The 27,610-nt window shown below is 42.9% G+C and overlaps 1 protein-coding gene across 1 annotated transcript in view; it reads right to left on the bottom strand.

Moving 5' to 3' along the window:
- The window catches only part of LOC144786128 (uromodulin-like), a 649,354-nt gene that overhangs the window by 522,989 nt on the left and 98,755 nt on the right, over positions 1-27,610 (bottom strand). Inside the window, exon 5 of the mRNA XM_078665094.1 lies at positions 18,419-18,574. Within this exon, the coding sequence (XP_078521220.1) occupies positions 18,419-18,574 (156 nt within the window). The remainder of the gene's footprint in view (positions 1-18,418; positions 18,575-27,610) is intronic.

The following is a 27,610-nucleotide window of genomic DNA, read 5'->3' as shown; positions in this document are numbered from 1 at the left end:
GGTACAAGCAGGTAGAAAGGTTTGTGAAAATCTCCAAGGTATTGTGGATTGATTTGAACACTTTGTTTGACATTGTGGTGCCAGGAGATTTGTGGACAGCATGCAAGACTAGTGTCGAGTGGCCAACTGTAGAACCAGAAAGGAATGCTGCCACAAATGGACCGTCTGAAACTGTAATGTTGAAATATGAAAGAGTAATCACTTGGTTGAAGGAAAAGGTCCCACCACAAGACATAGATTGGGTAAAAATAGACCGAACAAGACAGGAACCCAAGGAGACAGTTCATGAATTTTATGAGAGATTGCTGAAAACATTCAAACAATACAGTGGACTCGATGTAATGGACCCCAAAGACATAGGGCAGTTTGTGTCAAAGTTTGTTTTGGGGTTGAGACCTGATATTTGTTTGATGATTCAGCAACATTTAATTTGTTGGCAGAACAGACCATTAGATGAGATTTTGAGGTATGCCAGGTACTGCAGTGACGAAATAGATTCCAAAGCAAAGAAGCTAAAAGAGAAGCTGATGGTAGTACAGATGCAGTCAGCTGGAAAGGGTGGACAGCGCCAACAGGGAACAGGGTCAATGGGACGAAAACTAAACGGACAGAATAAAGACAGCGAGGAAAACCCGAGACCTAGAATAGACCTTGCTACGTTGAAGAAAACGACAAAGTGCCACCAGTGTCATCAGGTGGACATTGGAGACGCGAGTGTCCCTATAACCCTGAAAACGGAGAATTAGAAGTAGAGGAAGAGGTTCCAGAGGTTCCAGTTCAAGGGGTGCCAGTGCCGAGAATCAAGGTGGCCAAAGGGGGGGGGGCTTCGGCTCCACGAGCTCAGTTTCCGCAGCCACCAAGGATTTCGACAGGGGGAAAGGTTTTTAGACAAATGCCTCTTTTCGAAGATGAGGAAAAATGTGACTACATAGATCCCTTGAAGGGACAACGTGTAAACAAAGAAGAGGACTGCACCCTCGGGGCAGTCCTGGAAGTGGATCAAAGAGGACCATTTGTAGAGGCAGAAGTGGCAGGGTGTCCCACAACATTCTTGGTGGATACCGGAGCTACTCGATCAACTTTGAGATCAGCAGTGGTTCCGGATCTACCAATGTCGGGGGAAACAATTCAGGTGGTAGGAGTCGCAAACAAGAGAATGACTAGCCCTTTGACGGAACCAGTGTCAGTGAAAATCGGAAACTATACGAATGAACATCAGTTTGTGGTGTGCGATTCTAGTCCTGTGTGTCTGTTAGGGAGGGACTTATTGTGCAAGCTGAACTGTACTATATACTGCACACCTCAGGGAGTAGAGGTAGAAACGACAGATGATGATGCTACCTTCAAAATTGTGAATTCAAGAACATGCATAGAACTGTATCCCACTCTGACTGTGGAGGACCTTCCTTGGGACTTACAGGAGGCAGTATCATCAGAAGTATGGGATTTTACAGGAGAAGAGATAGGATTGGTCAAAGGGGTAGAGCCAGTGAAGATCATAGTGAAACCAAATGTTGAATACCCAAGAACGCCACAATACAAGCTGTCTCAAGAGACGATTGCAGGAATAAAACCCGTGATCGACTCTATGATTAAACAGGGAATACTGAAGGAAATCGTGGGAAGCCCATGCAATTCCCCGATTATGGGTTTGCAGAAACCTAGTGGGAAGTTTAGAATAGTGCAGGATCTTCGAAAAATCAACAACATTGTTGTTTCATGTTGTCCAGTGGTACCGAATCCATCAGTGATACTGTTTCAGATACCATTCCAAGCTGAGTGGTTCACAGTGATAGATCTTTGTCAGGCCTTCTTTTCAATCCCATTAGACGAAGATAGCCAGTATCTTTTTGCGTTTAAAATGGAGAGTCGCGTCTTAACATGGTGTAGAATCCCACAAGGGTTCACAGATAGCCCTTCAATCTTCAACCAGCTGTTGAAAAAGAACCTTGAAAGTCTGGTACTGCCCCAGAATTCGGTTCTGGTCCAGTACATAGACGACCTACTTGTTGCGTCAGAAACAGAAGAGGCTTGTAAGACAGATACCATCGCCTTGCTGAACCATTTAGCTGAAAATGGACACAAGGTATCCCCGAGCAAATTGCAGTACTGTCTGACCGAAGTACAGTACTTGGGTCACCGGATAGAGAAAGGAAAGCGCAAGGTGTCACCAGATAGAATAGAGGCAATCATGAAGATGAACTCGCCTACTACACAGAGAGAAGTCAGGATGTTTTTAGGAATGGTTGGTTATTGCCGACAGTGGATTGCTAACTTTTCACTGAAAGTAAAACCCTTACAGAAACTGACGCACAAGGAGGTGAGTGATCCGGTACCATGGGACAATGAGTGCTTGATGGCGTTCCTACAGCTGAGAGATGACTTGTGTCGTGCTCCGGCTCTGGGGATGCCGGATTATGAGAAGCCATTTTCCCTCTATTGCTGTGAAAGGGAGGGCTGTGCTTTGTCAGTCTTAGTGCAAGTACATGGAAACGCCCGTAGACCAGTTGCTTACTTTTCGGCTACCTTAGATCCAGTAGCCGCAGCGTTGCACGGATGTCTCAAATCCGTTGCTGCAACAGGTGTCAGCATTGAGCGTTGTGAAAGCATAGTGATGGGACACCAGTTAGTGGTGTATGTACCTCATTCTGTGGAACTATTGATGACCAGGACCAAGACCCAGCACTTGACTAACAGTAGGCTCACGCGCTATGAGCAAGTTATTCTTGCTGCAGAGAACGTGACCCTTAAGAGGTGCTCTGTCTTGAATCCTGCTACACTGATGCCACTTTCTAATGACATTGAAAGAGAAGACTGTGAAGATCACGATTGCCTTGATGTGACTGAACTATGTACGAAGCCCAGACCAGATATTGTGGATGAACCATTGATCGACCCTGATGAAATTTACTTTGTCGATGGTTCATGTTTAAGAGATGATACTGGTCGGTTGAGAGCAGCTTATGCTGTTTGCACCATTACTGGAGTTGTGGAAGCCGCTTGCCTGGAAGGAGTACACTCCGCACAGGTAGCAGAAATCGTTGCATTGACACGTGCCTGTACAGCAGGCAAGAAAATTAGTCACCATATATACTGATAGCCAATATGGTTTCGGTGTAGTTCATGATTTCGGGCAATTGTGGTCTCAGAGGGGTTACATGACCTCCTCTGGTTCGCCAATCAGAAATGGAGAATTTGTGCGGCTGTTGTTAGAAGCATTACAGGGTCCAGCTGCAATCGCGGTTGTAAAATGTGTAGCTCATACGAAAAATACAGATTTTGTGTCACAAGGAAATAGATATGCAGACGAAGTTGCCCGCTATTGCGCGGAGCATGGTTATTCTTTCACGGAGGTGGAAGTAGGTGGGGCTCAGGAAAGGACCGAATTAAGCATGATGTTAGAAACGGTCGATACTTGGGAAGATTTGAAACAAATGCAAGACAATGCACCTGAATCTGAGAAGCAGGCATGGGAAACAGCAGGGTGTGTGAGAAGCGAAATGGACTTTTGGGTTTCAGCAGATGGAAGGGCAGTGTTACCTGAGGAATTAGCGAGCCCAATGGCACGACAGATACATGGTCCGGTGCATTTGGGAAGAGATGCCATGCTGAGGGTGTTTAGGCAGACTTGGTATTGCCCAAAATTTAGGATTGCAGCAGAAGCAGTGTGTAAGCGATGTGTTACTTGTCAGCAGTTGAACATAGGGAAAAGAACACCAGTTACACTGAGTCACATTGGGAGGTCTGGGGGGCCTTTCAACAGAATGCAATTGGATTTTATTGAAATGCCAAAAGTTAACCGCCTTAGGTATGTTCTGGTGGTAGTATGCATATTTTCCAGATGGGTTGAAGCATACCCTACACGCAGGTGCGATACACTCACAGTAGCAAAGTTGTTGCTTAGAGAGTTGATACCGCGCTTCGGGGTGCCTGCCTCTCTGGAATCGGACAGAGGGACACATTTTAACAGCGAAGTTGTGAAGATGCTTTGCTCTGCATTGAACATTGATCAGAAATTGCATTGTAGCTATCGACCAGAGGCTTCAGGTATCGTGGAGCAGATAAATGGGACGTTGAAATGTCGAATGGCTAAAGTGTGTTCATCAACTTCCTTAAGTTGGCCTGATGCTCTTCCTTTGGTCCTTATGAGCATGCGTAGCACACCCGACAGGAGGACAGGTCTCTCTCCACACGAGGTGCTGATGGGGAGGGCAATGAGACTTCCAACTGTCCCAACAACTGCATTACTGAACATTACAGATGACCTGATCCTGGATTATTGCAAGGGGTTGTCTGACGCCATTCATTCTGTGTCTCTTCAGGTACAGGCCGCAGAAGTTCCACCTTCAAGGAATCAGTGCCACGACCTGTGCCCAGGAGACTGGGTGTTGGTGAAGAAGCACGTCCGGAAGAACTGTTTGGACGTGCGCTGGAAGGGGCCTTACCAGATAATCTTAGTTACGAACACTGCCGTGAAGTGTGAAGGTCTGCCGAATTGGATCCACGCTTCCCATACCCGAAGAGTTCCAGCACCTCTTGAAGAAACAGCTCCTCTCACAGACGAAAATCCAGTAGTGGAAGAAGAGTCAAAAGAGGGGATCGGTCAAGCTGAGGGGGTGTCTGAAGAAGTTGGGAGTGTCACAGAAGACGAAGAAAGGCAGGACGGCAGTGAAACCGAAGTCGCCACTGAAGGAGAAAGCTGTTGTGAAACCAACTCAGAGACAGAACAAATCCAGAGTGATCGAGAACTGAGTAAACGGACAAGAGATAGGAGAACAAGGCATGGAGCAGCTACCTGGCCTGAAAGGAAAAGGAGGCCAAGCTTGAAGCTAGCTCGGGAGGAAACTCTTGCTCCTATATCCGAAGACTCAGATCAAGAAGAAAGTGCACAAGGACAAGAGCAGGAAGGTCCGAGAAGGTCAAGGAGGGTGCGAGTGCCTTGCAGAAGATACGCTACTCCCGAGTGGACCTACCTCGCTACAGATGTCCTCAGCGGGACGCAGAACTGGGAGGGTGAAGAAAGTGACCCTGACCAGAACTGACCCCTTCATAACAGTGGAAGTAGAGTTGGTGGTACCAGGAGTGGAGGTCGAGAGACTGCTGACACTTAACATCGTCTATCCTCCTCTTCTGAGCGGAATAAGAAAATTGATCCTAGAGACAGTTGAATTTCCATGTTGTTGTTCAAGGTGTCCAATACTTGAGGGAATCCTTCTTCGTATGGAAATATTCGAGCAAGTGGTGGAACTTCTTGGAACACGCATAGTTTCGGATTACTAAAGACTTTGCAAAGAACTTTGTAAATACAGATTGAGAGATAACCTAGTGCCAAGAAGAAGAAGAAGAAATTAGGGATTTACATTTTAGAGGATGGAGAAGGACTAAGGTTGCCTGTTGCTACAGAACTCAGAGACTGTTTTGTGGAGGGGATTTTTCAGCTTCCAGGTGTGGTTCGAAAGATTGGAGAAGTAAAAGAAAGAGACTTGTACTGTGAAAGAAAATAGAACTACACTGTTTGAGACCATGGAGGCTGGCAACCCGAACCGCAGGGCAAAATGCATAATAGGCACACTTTTAGTGGTAGTGATTTCTCTTATAGTTTTAGTGTTTAATGTATCATATGTGGTAGGACATGAAAATGATGTAAAAGCAGAAAAAGAAGCAAAAAGTGCATCAACACAGAAGCCTCCTACGATTGGCAAACAGGGGGAAAACCCAGAGAAGGAGAAAGCTTTGTTAGATGCTGAAATAAAAAGATTACATGCAGATAAATCACAGGGGAATTTTAAAACAAATGCTTATGCCAAATTGCTTTATGAATATATTGATGTCATGGAGGCGAAGAACTGCTACGTCTGTATGCAGTTGCCAGCTTCTGTAGATGAAGGCATCAGATATCACCATCTTCCATTGACCTATGGAATCTCATGTAGTTTATTGTTGAGCACATTTTATGAACGTGAGGGGTTTGAGTATTACTTCTCAAACTTTGACTCGGTATTGCCAGAGGTGCCAAATTATAAACACCTCAATAGATGGGACTATTATAAGAGTGAAGACAGGTTACGGAAGTTTTTCCTTCCTTGGAGAACTTTAGATACTTCACATGCCCGAAGAAATAATTTGACTTGTAAAGTATCCGAAATTGAGAAAAAGTTTATAGGGCAGGTGGATGATCGATATAGAAGACAAACGATCCTAAAAGCTTCAGGACAATGGAAAACAGATTGGACCCAGGAAGAAAGGGAACACCAAAGAAAGGGTAGCAGTGGTCCAATAGCTTTAGACCGAGAGAAAAGGGGAAAGCTGTGTATACACAGAAGTCAAACATATTATGAGAATGTGTTTGTGGGAGCAGTCAGTTGTGAACATGCTTTCCAATTGGAGTATTACTCCAAAGACTTTCTAAAGGAAATGCAGGTGATTCCAAATGTATATTTTGTCTGTGGAAGAAATGCATATGTGAAACTACCAGATAATTGGTATGGATCATGTTATTTAGCTATTGTCTTTCCCAAAATATACCATGCTGAGGACTTAGAAACCAAAAAGAGGGGAAAACAAACTAGAAGAAGAAGGGATGTAAGCGCTGAAGAGGTAGTTGGAGATGTATTTGGCGCTATGTTCCCTATTTTGGGAATAGCACTAAATGATGTTAAGATAAGAAGATTGGCAACAGTTGTAGATAGACTATCCGCCAGTACTGCTAGATCTCTAATGCTGGTGGAGGGAGAGATGCAATCGATAAGGGCAATGGTTCTTCAAAACCGACTTGCTCTAGACGTTCTGTTAGCCAAAGAGGGCGGAGTCTGTAAGGCTTTGAAGGTCCAGGAATGTTGCACTTACATTCCAGACAACTCAAAACCTCTAGAAAAGTACATTCGAAATATTACTGAAATACACCATGAGATAGAAGATTTGACTAAGGTAACAGTGTGGGAAAAAGTAGGTCAGGGAATGGGTAAAGTTGGAGGTTGGTTTGCCAATCTGGGAAAGAATATCATTTGGTACATACTGAAACCTATCATCATAATAGTGATTTGTATAATCACTTTGTGGGGATTGGTGAGACTGTACAGATGGTATCGAGCAAACAAATTGCAGAGATCCATGCGAGAGCAGGGGAGGAAACTAGCTGCGATGCAGGAGAATCAGTACAGGAATCTGAAGGCTTTAGAGGAGATGAAACGAGGGAAGGCTGCAACGACTTCAGTTTGATACTCTATACCTTAGAGAGGGTGTTGTGATGATGCTGACTAATGTAAGTCATCAAAGGGGGGATTGAGAGAGCACAAATCTGAAAAATGTAGAAGTGCACCATATTTACAAGCACGTTGTATTAGTCTAGTATATAATATACAAGAGTGTCAAACCTATATGGAGAAAATATATACATGAGTGTTTAATTAGAATAGAGAAATATATCAGTGTGAAAAACTAATGTAGAGATGTAGAAATGTTAGAATGATGTTGGAGTCTCAAGTTATGGGGCTGTGTGAAAAAGAAATGTAATTCTGCAAACCATGGAAATGTGTAGGCCACATGACATTTCACAAGAAACGAAAGATGCTGCTACACTTTTAAGTAACTTGGATTCTAATGTCATTTTGCTATAGAGTATTGTTAATCATAGAATAGAAGTTATGTTTTAAATAGATGTGTTACATTATAGTAATGTGTGTTAGTTAGAATACTGTTTAAACATAGAAATTAAATGTGCACATTGCAGAGGCCCGTTTCATGTAATTCTAAGTAGGCCTAAATTGATAAAGTCGCTTCTTTGATCTGAATGTGCTTGTTAAGGAGAGGTCGCACAGAGCACGAATGTAAAGCCTGTTCAAAAATAGTTTACGACCTAAAGATATGGTGGAGGTCGGAATTTGGGGCCTACCGAGGAAGTGTCTGTTTGCAGGTGCGAGGGGGGCCTTTATCAGAAAGTGATGAATGGACTCTTGTTCAAGAGAGCCCGGCACTTGCCTGTAGGAGTCTTCAGGAATTTTAGGGGGTACCGTCTCGCTGGAGAAGAAGCCTGGGAAGCAAGGTCAACTTTAACAAAGGGCCCAGAAGAGGATCAGACTGGAATTTGCCGCCAGAAACTACACCACGTGAGAGGCGTCTCCAGGGGCGTTCCTATTGGAAATGTGATTTTGTATTAGGGAAAGCACCCCGGGGTGGAGGTAGGGCAGATGATCTGAGGAACCTAAGAGAGCGGATGGGTAGGCAGATAGAGAACTGCAAGACTTCAACTTAACTCAGAGACTAAGGGAAGTGTGTGATATTCTTTGGAAGTCACCACTACTGACACCTTTTTAGGTTAAGATCTGTTAAGTAGGGATGTCACTTAGTCTAGTGTAGGGACAGCCTAACCTGAACTTTTCCTTTCTGTAAATGACTCTCAAGTTGCAACTCATAGCGATTCTTGCAACTCTCATGGTATTTGAGATATTTTTGATAATTTCCTTTTGCCGATTAAGAGCATTCAGAGAATTTCTTTTTATATTGATACCTGTATATCTTTTGAATCTTATTCTGAGATGTTTGTATCTCCAGATACTTTTGGCTTTATAATAAACTCTTAAACCTTTTCCAGTGGTAAGTGGTTCTTTAGAGTGGTGTAAGTTTTTCTTGATTAACCTAGTGGTGGATTTGCCTTTTACTCAATGACAGGTACCAACGATTCAGTCCACCTGAGCTGGGATCTGGTAAGGTAACAATAGACCAGAAATCCCGCGTCAGCAGTGTGTTCTGCTAGAAACAGGTGTTTGTGCCAGGTGTCCCTGCCTTGTCACGTAACAGGTCCCTTGCAGGATACCTGCCATAACAAGTAGTAGGAGAAAATGAAGGCACAAAATCGGAAATCAGTGATGAAAGAGGACACAGGCAATAGCAAACATCTGAGAACAAGAGAAGGTTGCACACTACCTCCAACGGATCGTGTCTCCATGGGAACTTAACAACATAATTTGTCTGTCAATAGTCAATTCCTTGAAACAACTTGGAGCTTGTGATCCAATGCTCCTGCCTGTCCCCGAACTAGTTGAAGAAGCAAGTGCTGGTGTCCTGGAAGAGACAGCCAGTAAAGAGCCCTACCTGAGTGTGTCCTGTTACCATTTCTTAGAGCTGTGAGCACCACAATTCCGAGAGAATTAAAAGACCATTAAGAAGTCTGTCTAAATGAGGATCCTTGCAAAAGGGTATTTAATGGGGGGTGGGGGGGGCAGTATTGAGTTTCTAGGGAACGCTCAAGTTAGGTTTCCTAGAGGTCATTTGTTATCAAACATCTTTATGGCACCTGGTTATACAAGCCAAGCCAATGCAAAGGTGAGAAAAAGACTATGTTGTGTACCTGCAACTGCCTGAATTTTTTATTCGGTTTAGTTTTTTGTGCAATCTTTACCAAAAAACTTTGTTTAATATGTTCCAGAATGGTTAAGGTGCCATATTTGTTGATACTCATAGTGGAGGCATAGAAAAACATTGAGTGGCTTTTTTGGAGGATGGATACAAGCAGACTTGCAATGCCAGCAAGACAGCCACCTATAAAGTCTTTGAAGACAAGGTGTAGTTATGAATGTATAATAGAAGGGTTTTTTCAGTTATTTTGTAGAGGCCTGGAAAATATCAGTTTCAGTGGATCTTCCAGATAATCCGCAACCATTACTGCATAGTATTTAGGAATATTTTTGTAAAATATCACCTTTGATAAATGTCTGTCCAAAATGTGTATTACAGAGGAAAAAACCTGTTTAAAGTTGTGCAGTCAGACCTGAGAAATAACATAATTTGGCCAGCCCTATAAACAAAAGAAATTAAACGGATGCATGCCACTTTATTTCTAACCTAAAAGCTCACTGGAGAACTGCATTCTTTCATGCACTCAAGGAAGTGACCAAGTTTAGACTATTTCTTCCTCTTAGCATGGATCCTTCGTAGGCTGTTCCTGGCCTTTCTGGTCCTTGGAGACTTTTCAAATAATGCTGTCCATCACCATATTTTGTGTTTTTCAAGGAATTAGCACTTGGTCTTGTGTCAGTTGATCACTTACTCAATTATGTTCTGGCGTCCCTGGTGGCAGTGTTGCATGAGTGACAATTAAAGTGTTTCCTAACCCTGATGATTAGATGTTTGCTGTTTCCAGTGAATGATTGCAAATTGAAATGTCTATCATTTCAAACCCCTCTTGCTGTATGCTTTTTTACCAATGGGTTCCAGCATAATAGTAGTATAATATCATGATGCAGTTATTTTGTGGAATCCAAGAAGCTAATAAATGATGCCTGTTTAAGAACCAACACTTTAATAGAGTGAATGAAACCCTCTCAAGCCATGATACGAACCACTAATATGAATCAGCAAGGATAGGGAGGAAAGTTTTACAGGAAATGATAGACCGTGGAGGCCTTTGGCGCAACTAAATTGCTAAATCTATTACCCATTGTCTACAATCTCAAGGGTTAGCCAATTATTAGAAGGTTTTGGGCCTACTGTTGAGCATGGACCATCAAGTTGTCTGGTTCTGTATCAACAGACACGAAGATAAAAGTTCCATCTCTGGTGAGGCTGAAGCAAAAGATATGTGCTTCGTGGCATAGAGCAGCTTAAAAATAAGAGGCGGGGTAATTGGGCTTGCCAACGGTGTCTGCTGCTATTTACCATCCTCAGTACCCTACTACTTAAATAGTACAATGCACCAGATGTATTAGCCTGAGGGAACCAATGGATAAAACATGTTTACTTCAGAAGCAACTGAGCTTCTCTCATCTGTCCGTTTGAAGACTCCATCTCCACGTGTAGAAGAACAGATAACAACCCTCACCCCAGGTCTTGGAGCATTTTTTTGCATTTCTCCATTGCCTGTTCTAGTCAAGGCACTAACAAAGGTTGCCTGGGACAGAGTGGAGGTGATACTGGCATCCCCAATGCAACCTTCAGAGACCTTTGATCCCTCCTCTCAAGTGACTGGCACCGGGTCTTTCTTGGAGGTTTCCCATGACACTTTCTCTCTGTATCAGCTTCTACTTTCAGCTTGTGTTGTGGTACCTTCACATAGGGGGCTGGAAGTTAAAAGTTCAGGTAGAAATGGTGTTCCAGAGATGTTACATTGTGTATTCAACAGTTAATAAAACTTTCCTACTAAAACTATGTGTGTGTCATCCGGACATTGTTCCCCATAGTGCATTAGAAATGTCTTCATCCAAGTGATTGTGTTCCAATATATTTTCTGGAAGTCCTCAGTGGTGTGTTTTTTCCTGACATTGGCCCTTTATTAAAATATCTGTGGCCTTTAATTAAGTGCCTGTTGCTCCAGTTTACATTATTCTGTAGTGTGTAATGCACTGATATTGTTTCAGTGTCTAAGTATTTGCTAGCACCGACATGCATATTCTAGCTTGCCCACATGCATGAGCCGGACACAAACAATTGATATGGAAAATGGCCATGAGATGGAAGAAGTTTAGTACTCCCAAGCCCAAAGTGAGAGTGCATTATGGATGGACCCATAAATTTCTGTCCAGGTTTTCCCTGTATCGCTTTTTAGGGTGCTCAGAACCTCGATACAGAAAGCTGAATTAATTAGAATTCATTTAATACTTATTACTATTAGTGTCCATTGAGCACATAATCCAAACCCAATCAATACATTTTATTTGTTGTCCAAGAGTCTCTGAATATCATTGCCTTAAGTCTGCATGCAGATCAAGTGTGTTGTAGGCTATAGTGAGACAGTGGAGGCAGTTGAATTTAGGTAGTTGTGGCTGTAAATCCCTTCTTTGAATGAAGCAAGTGAGTGTAGTGAAGGTGTAGAACTCTTTGTGAAAGGTTGGGGGGTCTCCCTCTGATTAAGGGTTTGAAAGTAAGAAGACACCATGGCACATTTTACAGCACAATTGTCTCATAAATTGGGTGAAAATCCGTAGACTCTGAAGGAACACTTAAAACTTGCTAAGCAAGCCGTACCTCCTTGAGCAGTGGTGGAACGTACCCTCTCAAAGAAACCATTAAAAGAATAGTGGCAAAACAGTGGATTTGTAATTTCCCCCAAAAGTTGGATAACAGGCAACATACATTACAATCATGTAAGAACATTTGGTTTTGTAAGCACACGTAGCCTATCAGTTTTCCAAATGCATAGAGCATCTTGTTCGCTCGCTCCATTTTCACGTTTAGCCCCTTCTTAGAAGACTCTCAGTCGTATGCTATGGCTGAGACTCTAGATGGAACAGACAAATTCAACAATTTATAGGTTATACATAGGTCACCACCACAAGCCCTGGACAGCACAGTGAGACAGATCATACAGGCATACACTTCAGTACTACTGATCAATTACAAAGGGACTGCATCATCAGACAGCAGACAAATTACACCAATCTTACATGCCCAGTGTTTAGAGAGCACCCGTTATAACACAATAAAAGCAATATCTACATAGATGGTAAAATGTATCCATGCAGTCATGACATACCAACCATAGCAGTGGTGGAGCAGGATGTTCGCGAAATAAAACCTGCTCGGATTGTACCCCTCAGTGTGATAAATACTAATCAAGAAAATGCGTGAAACTAATAAAATAAGAAAACTGTGCAAGCGTGTGCTGGGAGTATTAGAGTAGGCCGCAAATGAACATGACTAATGTAGAAAATAGTCAGAAGTTGAGAGTTTATTTTTCACTAAAAGTTAGAAATAATATGTGCAGTGCGTAAAGGAAAGAAAGGAAATGAAAGCATTCAAAGTGCGTTTAATAGTAGAGTTTTATAATTTATAAATAACACATGTATCGTTTTATCGTAGAACATGCTTATCTGCTCTGCAGAGAAAGGCCTCAGAATCTTTTAGCTGTGTATTCAGTTCTTCGAGTGTCTCCGAGGATGGCCAAGGTTGTGAGGAGGAAACAATTAATACAACGAAAGCGAAACTTCCTTCCAGAGCAGGCATGAGGACAGTTGTAACAGTTGATACTTTTGCCTTGAATGAGGAATATGTACGAGTCCCGGACGGCTGATATGGAAATTCTACTACTGAAGGCTGAATGACGTGTATAGCTTAAAACAAAGAACTGTTGAAAATGAAGACATGTCAAAAGTGGTGTGATTCAGACACCCCTTGTTTTAGCCACTAAAATGTGTTCTCTATGTGGGGTGGATAGAATAGGGGTTGGACTTTCGTGAGTTTATGGTATAACTTCTACTAGTTAGTAGGAGGGGCTAAAGTGCGTTTTCCACCTTTGCGAGGGGAGTGAGCTGTGACGCTGTTTCCTATATTCTATGGACTGGCAGTTGTTCTGCTGATCCTGACTCTTTGGCTTTGTCCCTTAACTCTTCTTCAGGGGCTTAGCTTAGTCTCATGGCCAGAGGGTAGCTTTTCAGATTTCTTGAACCTCATATGTTTGGTTAGTATGATATTCTGAATTTGCATAATTTATTTGAAAATGTCTTATTCTTTATTCTTTCGTCTCTTCGCCTATCCACTCACTCATTGTGCTGACATTTGAGATGTATAACTGCATTTATCTTTGCTAATGATTTTCTCTTGTGTGGAGATCTATGATTTGAGCTGTATTGTACTTGATGAGCAATCACATTTTTTAGGATAAAGCATTATATCTTACAATTGAGTTTGGCTTTATTAGAGTCTTTATTAGATATATGGAATGATTATTTCTATGTTGATATTTTGAGATTCTAATATTATTTTGCCGACCCTTGATTAACTCATAAAGATTTCATTGCCAAAGCAAAGGATAAACAATGATGAACCAATTGGTAAGTTTGATTTGCAGATTTGCGGATGCAGGTCTGTCGGTGGCAGAGACAGACGCATCCGCTGCGAGTAAGCGGTTTTTAATCCTGAGCTGGGGCATATGAGGCGCTTATGTGATACACAGTTTTGCTTTGTATTGCCGATCTTTTAATATTGACTTTTAAAATCACTTTGTGCATACTTTCACGGTGAGGGAGCTCATTACCTGTTGCATCGTTTGCCCGCCCCATTCCGCCGCGTCCAGTTTGGGCGTTTGCTGTGGAGGGTGAGGCAGCCCAGCACTTCCGGGCACGACTGAAAAAAGGAAACAGGGGAGCGCTCTAGTCGCGCTGGTCAGATCCTGATTTAAGAGGGAAGGTCAGCCACCGCGTAGTGGATGCAGGTCTGTCGGTGGCAGAGACAGACGCATCCGCTGCGAGTAAGCGGTTTTTAATCCTGAGCTGGGGCATATGAGGCGTTTATGTGATACACAGTTTTGCTTTGTATTGCCGATCTTTTAATATTGACTTTTAAAATCACTTTGTGCATACTTTCACGGTGAGGGAGCTCATTACCTGTTGCATCGTTTGCCCGCCCCGTTCCGCCACGTCCGTGTGGGCATTTGCTGTGGAGGGTGAGGCAGCCCAGCACTTGTGGGCACGACTGGAAACAGGAAACAGGGGGGCGCTCTAGTCGCGCTGGTCAGATCCTTTACTTAATGAGGGAAGGTCAGCGGCGGCGCAGCGGACGGGCGCAGCAGGTGCGGCCGGACGGGGCCTGGGGCCAGTACCCCTGCTCAATCGAATACGGGAGAACCGGGCAGTCTCCAGTATAGCAGAAAACAGTTGCTGGGCTGGTGTCCTTACATCGGTGAAGGGTGCAGGCACACGATGCATGTAGAAACCCTGCCGCATCAATGTAAAGAATGCCTCCAGGAGTTTGGAGGTATTTGGGGTACTGAGGGGGAGAAGGACACTATTAATATGGTTCAGGTTAACTGTCGCTCATTAAATAAGCATAAACTGGAGATTTATGACCTCCTGACAGACCTCCAGCCGGATGTGCTCTTTTTAACAGAGACATGGCTGGATGAGCTATCCTCCCCGGAGATTCTGGAAGCCCTTCCCCCACTGTACGGCCTACTGAGAATAGATAGGGGGGACCAGAGAGGGGGAGGAATAGCACTGGTACATAAACTGGAGCTACCATGTACGTTAGATTCAGTGAAGATTGTAAATAGTGAAGCGGGCTTCTTTGCTATCAAAGTGGCCCCAAACTGTACCATCAATGGCTATCTTATTTATCGCCCCCCCGGTCCGTCCACGCAATTTGTGGATAGTCTGGTGGAAGTGGTAACTCAACCTGCTTTGCGTTATAATAGGCTCCTTATCCTGGGCGACCTGAATATTCATCTGGAAGATGCTTGCTGTAAAGAGGCTATTGGGGTTACTTCTTTGATGAAATCGCTGATGCTCGTTCTTCAGTACCGGGTGCCCACTCACCAGCTGGGCCATTTGTTGGACCCTATCTTTGCTAATTGGGAAGGGGTGGAAGTTCAACCCCCTGTTAGGGTTCCTTGGTCAGATCACTGTCTAGTTCCTTTTTTTGTGTCATATAACACCAGAGGAGTTCATGTAGTGAAAAAACCCACAATGCCTAGACGCAGGAACTGGAAAAAAATTAGTGATGAATCCTTTGAACTGGCGCTGAAGATTGAAGCCCCGCCCTTAAGTGATTCCCTTAGCAAGGCATGGAAGTCGTATGAAGAATGGATGACCAGGGCACTTGACAAAGTAGCTCCCTGGACGAATAAGGCCCCTGTGAGGCAATCCAAAACTACCCCCTGGTTTAATGAAGATCTGTCGGCAGCTAAATCAGCCTGTAAAAATTTAGAACGCAAGTGGCGTAAAGGCTATGATTCCAATCATAAGCAGCTATATAAGGATAGCCTGAAGATATATCACAAACTGTTGAGGTCTACAGAGAGAAGATTTCTCAGTGAAAGAATTGAGTCAGCCGCAAACTCTTCTAAAGAACTTTTTGCAGTATATAAGGAGCTCACGGTACCTATCAAGACTGCGTCTCAAGATACCTTCTCTAAGGAGATCTGCGAGTCTATTGCTGACTACTCTGTAGCTAAGGTAGAGAAGATCTATCTCTCTTTCCAGAAAGGGGAGGGTAGGGATGGGACTGATCTGGTGGGCAGCCCTAGACAAAGGGAGATTAAATCCTTCTATTGTTTTGAGACTCCTCCCAGACAGGAATTGATGAGAATTGCGTGCAGCATCCAATCAGGGTCCCCCAGTGATGCTGCTCCACCTAAGAGGCTTAAAGCCATCATGGATACAGTGATCGATCAGATAGGTAATATGGTTTACCTCTCTTTCCATGAATGCCACGTTCCTGACAATTGGAAAAGGGCCCAGGTCATTCCCTTGAAAAAGAAAGCTAACCTGCCCATATCTCAACTTGAGAATCTCCGTCCCATCTCGCTCCTACCATTCTGTATGAAGGTAGTGGAGAAAACAGCCAATATCCAACTTATGAAATTTCTGGAGGATGGTTGTTGTCTCCATCCTTCTCAATCCGGTTTCAGGGCTAGACACTCAACTGAAACTGCCCTCCTTTTTTCAACAGAAATTCTCCGGCAAAAAGTGGACGAGGGTCAGACAGCGGCTTTGATATTATTAGACCTGAGTGCGGCCTTTGACACCGTGTCGCACACTAAGCTACTGACGCGTCTCACTAACATCGGAGTGGGAGGAGCGGCTCTGAAGTGGCTATGCTCATTTTTGAAGGACAGAAGTTTCCAAGTTCATTGTCCCCCATATAAATCTACACCTAGATGGTTAAGGCAGGGGTGCCGCAGGGCTCAAGTTTGAGCCCTACGTTGTTAACCTTTATATGGAGCCCCTGGCGTGTATTGTGGAATCTTACGGGGTGGAGATAGTGTCATACGCTGATGACACGCAATTGGTGATCACCCTCTCCCAAGACCAGACAGAGGCTGCCGCCAACTTCTCCTCCTGTCTCTCGGCACTAGCTAAATGGATGAATGACAATTGCTTGAAGAGCTCCTTCGATCTGGTCGCCAGCATGGTGGCCCCCTGAACTCGGTTCGATACCTACTCCCTCAACCTTTGTGAAGAACTTGGGTGTCTTATTAGACTCCAATCTCTCTTTTGAGCAGCACATTGGTAGATTGGCAGGTAAATGCTATGGCATCCTGAAAACCATACGGAAAGTCTTGGATCTTCTTCCTATCAATACAAGGAAAACGCTGGTGCACGCCCTAGTCACTCCCCACTTGGACTATGGGAATTCCTTGCTTGTGGGTTTGAATGTGAAAATGGTCCAACAGCTTCAGCGTGTCCAAAATGCAGCGGCACGACTTATCCTGAATATACCGAGAAGGACAGCAGGAAGGCGCGCCTTGACAACTCTTCACTGGCTCCCTATACATGAGTGCATTCTATTTAAGGTGCTGTGCATGGCTCATAGCATTGCACAAGGAAAAGGCCCTGCTTACCTTCAAAAACTCCTGGTAATTCATCACCCTAAGCGTAACCTCAGATCGCTTGGCAGTATGCAGTTTGTGGTACCTTGCATCTATAAAGCACGTATGGGAGGACGCTCCTTCAGATACCTTGCCTGTAAACGTTGGAGTGAACTTCCAGTGGAACTTCGTATGGAGCCGTCTGAAGTAAGGTTCCGTCGAACTCTTAAAACTCACCTCTTTCCGAAGGTCTAACTACCTTGGATTGTTGCTTTTATGTCCCCCCTCATTAGTTCTTTTATTGGCTTACTCCTGTGGACTGCATTCACAGCGCGGGGACACACTGTTATAGTGTAACCATGTGCTTTATAAATGTTTTTATTATTATTATTATTATTTAAACTCACCCAGCGTGAAAGGGACTGTAGGGTATTACATTTGAGTCCAGATGATAACATTTGTTAGTTCCTGAAACGCTGGATCAGCAGCAAGCAACTTATGTTATCAGGATGCCAAAATCTGCATGTAGTCCCCCAAACTCAGCATGAATCATAACTTAAATACCAGCTATAAATATAGTGTTATATTTCAGTGATTTATTTTAAATCATCAATCTGGAGGTTTGTTAAAATGCAGGAATGACAGCAATAATGCCCGTAAAGATTGCTAGGGTAGGGTTAATCAGCAAATCTCCCGAAGGCCCACCATATGTTACTTATAGGATATTTTTATGTCAGGGTCACCCACATGTCCATTGGAACGCTAAGAATATTCCTTTATTGTGCCATTATTATGTTACCGTCATCTCACATGTAACCACAAATACCGACAATATATTATATATAGTCCACTTTTGGCAGTGATAGGCACTTTTACTGACACCCAAATGCAGACATAAAGGTGCACATATAGTCACACCGACTTCAATTTGTGCAGCATAATGTAAATCATTTAACAACAACAAATGACAATTATATGACTTGGGCCGTTGCACCACTGTTGCAATTACTCCAATAGTAGGCAGTCACCACCTAAAGAACAAAACGATGTGTGGTCTAACTCATTGAAAAGAGTGGACTAATGTTCCATGAGATACTATATATAAATTTATATATATATATATACAACATGAATTACATTAAAAGCAGTGTTATCAATTTAAAAAACACAAGCCTAACTTACCTGGGTCATTAAACTCCACCATAGTGTATGTGCGTACACCACAAGGGAATTTTCTTATTATTCTGCCCAGAAGCCAGCTATTGACCACCTTAAGCTGCTGTAAATCGTCACCCATAGACCCAGTTGTATCAACCAAGTATGTCAGCGAAGATCCCTCTGAAAATAAAAAAAATGTTAATATTTATTTAATTTCTTTAAAAACCAGCTCAGTAAAATCTGACTTAGAAATTATATTAATATATTCTCATCTAAGAAGTACCATGATCCTTTATAAAGATATACATTCCTTATTCTGTTGCAAAACACTGCACAAATGTTAATATTTTGCAAATTAATGGACCAATGTATAACTAATGTGAGCATTGAAGTGAATTTCAGCTGCATAAAAGGCAGAATTTAAGATTGGAATACCATAATCTTGATTAACAGAATCTGGAACTGTGAATTTTCTGACCACAGATTACACTTATTACCATAAAAAAACCTGCTGGCATACAGGATTTTTATTCAATTGTACATATTTAACTAGAGATGGGAACACTTGCTTTGTCACACCTCTTTGTGTTTCCCACATACATTTTGCATGGCCAGTCCAACACTGGAAACACTTGTAAATGTATCCCTACAATCTCCATGTGTACATGTGGTTCCAAGATGGCAGGAGAGAAGAATTAGATTAGTTTCTAAATTTTGAAATATGTTTTCCAGGTAGAGAATACAATGAAATAGTCTCATTTAAAGCCAAGTTTATAAATCACTGTAGAGCTTGTAGTCTTGTATCCCGAAGGCAGACCCACCCTCTAGGGGAGGAGCTGCTTCAGAGTAATAAAACACTAAGCGGCCTATTAGCATATTGGGCGGATCGCCACCGCCAGGCCGTGATGGCAGGCGGTGGTGATCCGCCTGCCAAATGTCCCTGGTCCCCAGTGTCCTGCCAAATTAGTTTGGCGGGACACCGTGATGGACGGATAGACCGTCCACCACCTTGGATTGCTGACCGGGCAGAAAAAGGACACAATATGGTGGCGGTGCCTTACAGGTACCGCCATCCATATTACTATGGCTGCGGTTGGATGCGTTTCCATGGCGGAGACTCTGCCAAGGAAAGGCATGCGGGAATTCACTGTTGTGGCCCGTACGGCCCCGTGGGTGGGGGGCTGCATTTGGGGGGTACCTATGGTACACCTCTACATTGGTATGCATAAGGTGGCAGGCATCGCGTGGTGCCTGTCACGTTCTGCAGTTCAATGCACAACATGCATATTTGGCATTGTGGCAGGTGCTGCACAAAGCACCGCCTGCCACAATGTTAAATATGCAGGATGCCACCGCCAGGGTGGCAGCCACATCCTAATGGGTACAGCGAGACTGCTGCACCTCTGGCAGGCGGTCCCGTTTACCATGACGGTGGTGGGCATCATCGTAATTGGCCCCTAAGGCTGTTCCACCGTGGCAGACGGGCATGGCTGACATATTAGTACTTTGCAAAACACACAAGAGCAGACCAGGTCAGGAAATGGTGTGTAACTACCACAGCTACTGTGAAACCTCCACTTCCGCTCGTTACCGGATTCAGGGCACCGACGGACAGAGCGGGGCCTCGCACTCCCGAGCGGTCGCCGGGTGAGGTGAGGTCATCACCCACACAAAGCTGGGAAGAAGACGCATATCTTCCCTCTCAGTGGACACTTAAGTATCTAAGTTCATGATATAGATGTAACTCTCTAGTAGTACAATCTTGTTACTTGTTATGCAATATATCGCATGTGCCTGCAGTAGCTAATTTAATCCAAGGTCCTGAAGAAAGCCGGGCTAAATGCCCATCAGGCTGAAACATGTCGACCGTACTGCACAGCGCCATAGGTTAACTCTAGTACCTGGCGTGTTTTTAACCATTGACACTTAGCCTCCTGTCCAAACTCTGCCTGGGGTCTGAGTAGCCATTTTTATTCACTATCACCATATAAGCACTGCATTTTTTAGAATTCATACCACTCTAGGATGTACGTTATTAGGAGACTCTTGACATCTTGTCCGTACCGGCACTTTACGGTCGGATTCGGTATGGTATGATCAGCAATTTCCACGTGATGTAAAACTCCACCATGAGGGGGGTCTGATGGAAATTGTTGTAGCCTTCTGTTATTAACAGTCGCTGTTTTCAACAACTTGTTCAACGCATCCACCTATTCTGTTTCACAGTAGCTGTGGTAGTTACACACCATTTCCTGACCTGGTCTGCTCTTGTGTGTTTTGCATATTGATACAGGGGAGTGAGCAGACAGGTCATAAAATATTCCCCTAGACCCTCCACACACCTGTTTTGTTTCTTGATATTAGTACTTTACCTGAAGAAAGACTGCAAAACAAAGGGTCTGTTTGTGAAAAAAAAGATATCTAATGTACACTGTATGTTGGACCTCACCCAGTGGGTAAAACATCTATGGTTCTTTGATCTCAGACACACTATCATACTTAACTTGGTTTCCCCAGAATAATTGGGCACAAGGGGGAATGGCATTGGAGGGCCATCTTAAGCAGGACTGCCATTCTGATACCTTTCTCATGTGTTTTGGCCCTTCTGAATAGGTTTTTTGGCATTAGTGTCGGCAATGCCTTTGCCACCAAGAAAACTGATTATCTAATCTCTAACTGAGTTGGGGGAACCTAGAGGGGTGCTGATGGTACATCTGTCAATATTTGGCAATGTCTTTCTTCCAACCCATTCAAACTGACTTCCTAAATACACATTACAACTCATTTATTTCTGTGGATTGTCTATTCAATGAATAATCTAAGCAGTAAGGAGGGAGAAGGTGGGTTAAGCTTTGACCCCTACAATTTTAATCTAATTCTTTGAGAAATCTTGACAATTTTGTGAATACCGTTAAAATCAGAAATCTCCAATTAAGTAAAAAAGTGAAGTGGAAGTTGGCATCTACAAGAAAATAATTTTGATTTCAGCCCTAGAGTAATTTTAAAGTCACATATAAAAGAAGGAAACTCAAAACAGGTTCCTATGCAGCACAATGCCAGAAGTGTGATGAGATGCTTGACAACCATAAAAGTTTTATAAAAGTTTGTCATTGTTGAAGATGCTACTCTAACAGTTTAGTAAATGATTTTGCATCCTGACTCCTAAGCAAGTTAAATAAAGTTGTGCGACTTAAACTGAGCTATAAACTCACTGAGCACATCATGGTAATAAATGCTGATGATAGAAGGTCATTATGGAAAAACAAAAACAGTTTGAAAATCAAATCTGAAGGGAAGACATACATCTGTGATGACGTCAAAAATAAACAAACCCTACGTGGGTGGTTTCAGGTTTGGCAGATGGATACTAAGGATTCAATGAGGTATAGTCTAAAGGAATTTAGAAGCCACAAAGGAACAGTTTCAAAGTAGTAGAGATTGCTTAGGCTACGAGGCGGAAGAGGTGCATCAGTGCCATCCTGTTCTACAATGCAGAAGTGTCTTGACCAGGTGGCAAGGTACTGAGTTGTGCTATGTAGATATTGGAATGAAAAGGGAAGAAATACATAGCAGAAAAGAGACCCAGAGTACACGTTATTAGGGACGTTTTATCTGGAGTATTGGATTCTGATGTGAGGTCTACATCACCGAATTCACATAGTTTTCAGGTCTTTTTTATTTCTGTACGTCTCCATAGCTCTCTTGAGTTTCATGACAATTTATCTTCTTCGTATTTTTAACGATTGACATGATTCTGTACAAGATATACTTTGCAGAAAACATGCAGAGCTTGATTCATCAAAATTTACTAACGGAAGAAATTCATTTTTGATTCATTAAGCTTTTTTCCATTACTGAGCCTATTGGAATTAAGACAGAACTACTTTGTGGTCTGGATTGTAACTCACTTCAAGAGAGAAGCAAGCCACAATTACTTATAGAAAAGCTTTGTAAATTGCACCCTTAGGGCCTCATTTATGGGGAACTAGTATAGGGGAGAGACGCAAGTCTTCTTGCTGCGCTGCTAGGCCAATGTGAAAAGGCAGGAATGGATCGCATTAATGAAATAAAGGACATTCCTATCATTTCGCCCTGTGCTGGTGCACAATTTGCTGCCTAGCACCAAGGCAGACACCCTTTCACCATGGTGCAAGGGTGTCTGCATTTTATGCAGGATTGTTTTCGTAAATGAAGAGGTACCTTCCTGCACAAAAACAATCCTGAGAGGTGTTTTCCTTTTTCAATGTGTGCTGCAGGAGAAATTAAAATATTTCTCCTCGTTACACCTGCTCTGGGGAGGTGTAAGGTTTTGGCGCTGCCCCAGATTTACGTGATTAAGGAAATCTGGGGCAGCGTCAAAATCCATTGGTGTTTAATGCCCATGGAATGGTGGCCTGGCGCAGAGTGAGGCAGTACAGCGACTTACACTGCCTTGCCTTACTTAATATCTATGAGGTGATGCAAAGCCACACAAAGTGGCTTTCAGGCACTCATAGATGTGGTTGAGAGGATTGAGTCGCCGGAGCATCAGCAGAGCAAGTCTCCCATAAATCAGCTAATTAGTGCCTCATTTACAGAGAATTGACGTAGAGCAGCGCCACAAGTCTACATTAGTCCATCCTGCAAAGAAAAAAGAAATTCTACTACCAGGATTAAAATAATATGTATATTTAAAAAATAAAAAATCCAGGGAACGCTAATGTGAAATGGTAGGGCAATAAGGAAATGTTTGTGAATCAAGTCCTTTGTAATTTTCAATACGTCTAAATATAATTAATTTCAAATTATGTGAGTCTGCATGGGAGCTGTTTCTGTTTTGAATTTTGAATCTCTATATGCAATTTGTCCCATGTGTTTGATTTAGCGCAAAATTAATATTCATTTGTATGGTTAGCAGTGTAATTAAACGTGTAGAGTGCATCTGCATATAATCCTTTGTCATGTTAACATAAGGTGTTAGGACTTTGAACCGTAATAACGTTAAAAGTGATTTATTTAGGCAGTTACATAGAAAACATGAAGAATTAATGTAACACTAACTTGAAAAATGTGTGACGTGCAGCTGACGACCATTCATTATTAAATGTGTTTCTTAATTGTGTCATTTTATATATAGGTAGGAATATCAATAGAATGTGCCTTATTTTGTATGCAATTCTGCACAGCTCAAGCCCAATTTCTCTTATGTTTGCTGAATCTTGTAGGCCTGAAATGTATTTCACTGGAAGCTCTTGCTTTAGAAATAGTAGTATGCTGTGGATTTCGTTCCTTCTCGCTTTTGTGTTGCGGGTGGAAGAAGGTCCCTTGTTAGTTGGAATAATGTCTTTGTTTTAAAAGTTAGGCAAGTAGAGAAGAGTATAGATTGAGAGTTAAGGCTGATGGGGCATAAAAGTGTAATGCCTCTATCAATTATCACCATCAAATGAGAATTACGACAATCATTTTTTATAAGAACTTGTTAAATTATTGATAATGAAAAACATGAGAATTTCTTTTGTATCGTAAAAGCATTCAGAAAGGTTTTGAAACATGGAAGTGTGAAAAACATAATTAAAGAGAGAGAAAATGTTATTTGCTTATGCAATGTACAATTACAAGTTTGAGAATCTAAACATAAGTTAACCTAGAAAATGTGTTTTTGATGACTTCTACATGTGATAAATGAAATAAATGCTTATATAATGAACACTCGAAAATGGTTAGAATGCTAAGTATATGAATGCTTGATAACATGAAGTTTTGCAGTCTTACTTTAGCATGTGTGATACCAAGAGTGACACGCATATTAATTTGTTCAAAAATGAATAACATGCGAAAACTTTTTAGCAATACCTAATATTGATATGTACCTTTTAAAGGAAGAATAATACGTAAATTAATTAGGAAAACTTAATTATTCAAATTAATGTGTATTTTATATTAATCATAATGTGATAATGATTCAGTACGTTTTTATGTAGGCCTCAATGCTTCCTTTAACTCTTTCAAATGATGAATCTAACTGAAGTAATCATTTTAGACGCTGTGAGAACTTTTCATGAAGTTTCTTTCTTATGGACGCAAAAAAAGGACTCTCTCTTGATTCAGCGACACTTTTGATAGAAATGTATCAATACAATTGCAAACCCGGAGAGAGCGTCTGGTAACAGACAGACAGTAAACAAAATGAATCCTCTTATTCCAGAGGAAAGGATGGAAATATAAAATAATTGAATTTGATGAATTTGCAAAAGGATTACTTAATGGTTCCGGATTTTTCAGTGAGCTATTGATCACACCATGAAGAGCCCACTGTGGATGACCAATGGAAATCATATGGAGTGAGCAAGGGGAAACTTTATAGGCGTAAACTAAACTTTGGAAGTATAATTGTCCCCGTGGAGGAGGATTCGGGCTGGCTGTCATTTACTATTTCCCTGCCTGGCCATGCCGTTGGACTGAACTCTGATTTCTCTAAATGCCAATCCATTTGAACCTAACTTTCCTGAACTGACTCAAACCTGCACTAACCGGCTGGGAAAGTGTGTAGGAGCTAACCTTTTCGCTGAAGGGTTTACTGAATTTTTCCTGTGGCATCTTAAACTACGACTCTACATTATTTAGTTTGTATAATCTAAATGCTAAATATCGATTTTCTCTCTCTCTTCTCTCTCTCGCTCTCATTTTCCCTACTAGGAAATCATTAAATGTTATCCTTTTTTAAGTCTGAATGTGGCTAACTTACTAATAGATTGTTATTAAATCTGATTGCAAAAGGCGATTTCATGTTTCCTGACCATTCAAATTGAGGCTTTAGATAAATGATTTACATGAACAAATCTTATCGTATTTGAGTCATTCTTGGAGTGAACCTCATGATTTATGGTTTACATTTATTGGCATAGAAACCGAAATGGTTGATGGGAAATTGCATGTTTTGGGCATTCCTTATTCTAGGCCCTCATAAGTAATTGCCTTATGTTCTCTGAATATCCAAGTCCCTGTTAGCTCACATAAAAGATCCATTAGAGGACCATTGAATTCTAATAAGTTATGTTTGGGGCCCAGAAATAATCAGATTGATACTTTGGTAGTGAAAAGAATTTTTGGGGTGCCGCTCGCTAGAGGTTTTGAAAGCCTGATACTGCCTTTGCTACAGGAGTAGCTTTTCCAGGTCCCTGCCTTCCGTTGGACCCTTGTGGGGAGTAAAGAAATACATCTTCGTGGCCGCAGAGGAGGCGCGAGGCGCGGCGACCGGGACTGCGAGGACCAGCATTCCTGCAAACACCAACAGCTGGTTCCTCTTCCCGGCCGAGCCGCGCCCCCTCCCAGTGCCACGCCTCCTCCCTGTTTGCTATTTACCTCTCGCGGCCCCCGCTTCGCGGGGGCCGCTCGCTAGAGGTTTTGAAAGCCTGACACTGCCTTTGCTACAGGAGTAGCTTTTCCAGGTCCCTGCCTTCCGTTGGACCCTTGTGGGGAGTAAAGAAATACATCTTCGTGGCCGCAGAGGAGGCGCGAGGTGCGGCGACCGGTACTGCGAGGACCAGCATTCCTGCAAACACCAACAGCTGGTTTCCTCTTCCCGGCCGAGCCGCGCCCCCTCCCAGTGCCACGCCTCCTCCGTAAATATATGCAGGACTGTTAACGCGCATCGCGGGACGCGCGCGGGTCGCAGCCCGGGGCGAAGCCCGGGCCAAGGGCGGGCCCGTTTAAGCCCGTTCATGACCGAGCAAGACTGGACTGGGCCCAATTTCTAACATCTGAACCTGGCACCCCTCTGTGTTCCATCCACAATCATCAGATAAGTCTATACTTTGTCCTCCTTATAGTCAAAATATGTCCACAAGGGGTAGCAGGAGCAAGACGGCTCAGGGGTTGGGCCAGACTACCGGCCCCATAGACCAATTCATCATCAGAGCAAATGATGCGATCAATCAGGGGATTACACTTCTAGAAAGACGTGTCTCACAGGACCTCGCCGCTGCACGTAGGTCTTCTATGGGCCTATTGGCCCTAGCTACAACCCCCATTCAGACGGGTGTAAGCGCCCCACTATTACATGAAGCCCGTGCAGATATTCATACTATCCCGAGTAACGTCGACCTTTCTGCCACACGTCTCTCATTGGACGCTGATACCCAGGAAGACTTGGAGAAATCACCGATCATGTTGATAAGCCCTACCCAACTTGTGCCTCAAACCTTATTAGACCCTTCGAACACACCTGACAAGGGGACAAGGGAGGGAGCCATCCCTAAACAAAATGGTGTCAGGCCAAAGGAATTTCACAAACGGCATCGCCCCTTAAACCAAAATAAATCTAGAAAATCCCCCCAAGCGTCCCCAAGAAACAACGTCGCAAACTCCTTACCTGCAGATACAGATGATCTTTCCACAGCATCTCTACCAACGGATGATGCTGAGAGGGGGAGGCTGCCAGCCTAAAAAACACTTCTGCTCCAAATATGCAACTGCTGGCCATCTTTGAGGATCTAATAAAGACACATCTACTCCCAATTGAACGAACATTAATGAGCATTGAGAAACAAATAGCTAAGCTCATTAATGACTCAAATCATCACTCAAATTTTTCAAATAGTTCTACCACACAAATCATATCAGGCCCCTTGAATACAAATGTCAACAAGGATAACGTTGTACAGAAAACTATAGCTCCATTATCATTACCTAAAAATTCCTTAAATCCTATTAATTTACAAGTAAATGTAAAAGAGCCCAAGGGCATGACACAGCAAACACAGGGGAAGATGGGACCACCCATCGATCTAAACAAATCCAAACCAAAGTCTTTACCATCCAAGACCCCAGATATACAACAGGGAGGTGATACCACCAAAAAGTTAGTAAGACCCAAGAGGCCCATTCATCTTCCCCCAGAGGCAAGCCCCTTTACCGTGATTCTCACGGGGGTTCCAGAACTCCTGGAAAACTCGAGAGAATCTAACTGGTCCCTAACGAACAAAGTGAAGCAATGGCTCAGTATAAATAGACCTCTTCCCCCTAATTGCAACAGTAGATTTTCTATGGTACGCAGGGTCTCCTGGATCGGGGACACAAGGAAGAAAACCCAGGGGGACTGCGTCATCATTAATTTCTATGACCCAAGCACGGTTAGATACATATGTTCTTGGTCAGCTTTGGAAAAAAAGGGAGGTATAGACGCCAATCGCCTGTCCTTTTTTTATCCTCCAATGTTTAACTACGATCAAGACCCCC

The sequence above is a fragment of the Lissotriton helveticus genome, chromosome 10 (assembly GCF_964261635.1).
Source record: "Lissotriton helveticus chromosome 10, aLisHel1.1, whole genome shotgun sequence".
Classification (NCBI taxonomy): domain Eukaryota; kingdom Metazoa; phylum Chordata; class Amphibia; order Caudata; family Salamandridae; genus Lissotriton; species Lissotriton helveticus.
Note: the sequence above shows the minus strand (reverse complement) of the source record. Positions and strands in the feature narration are given on the sequence as shown.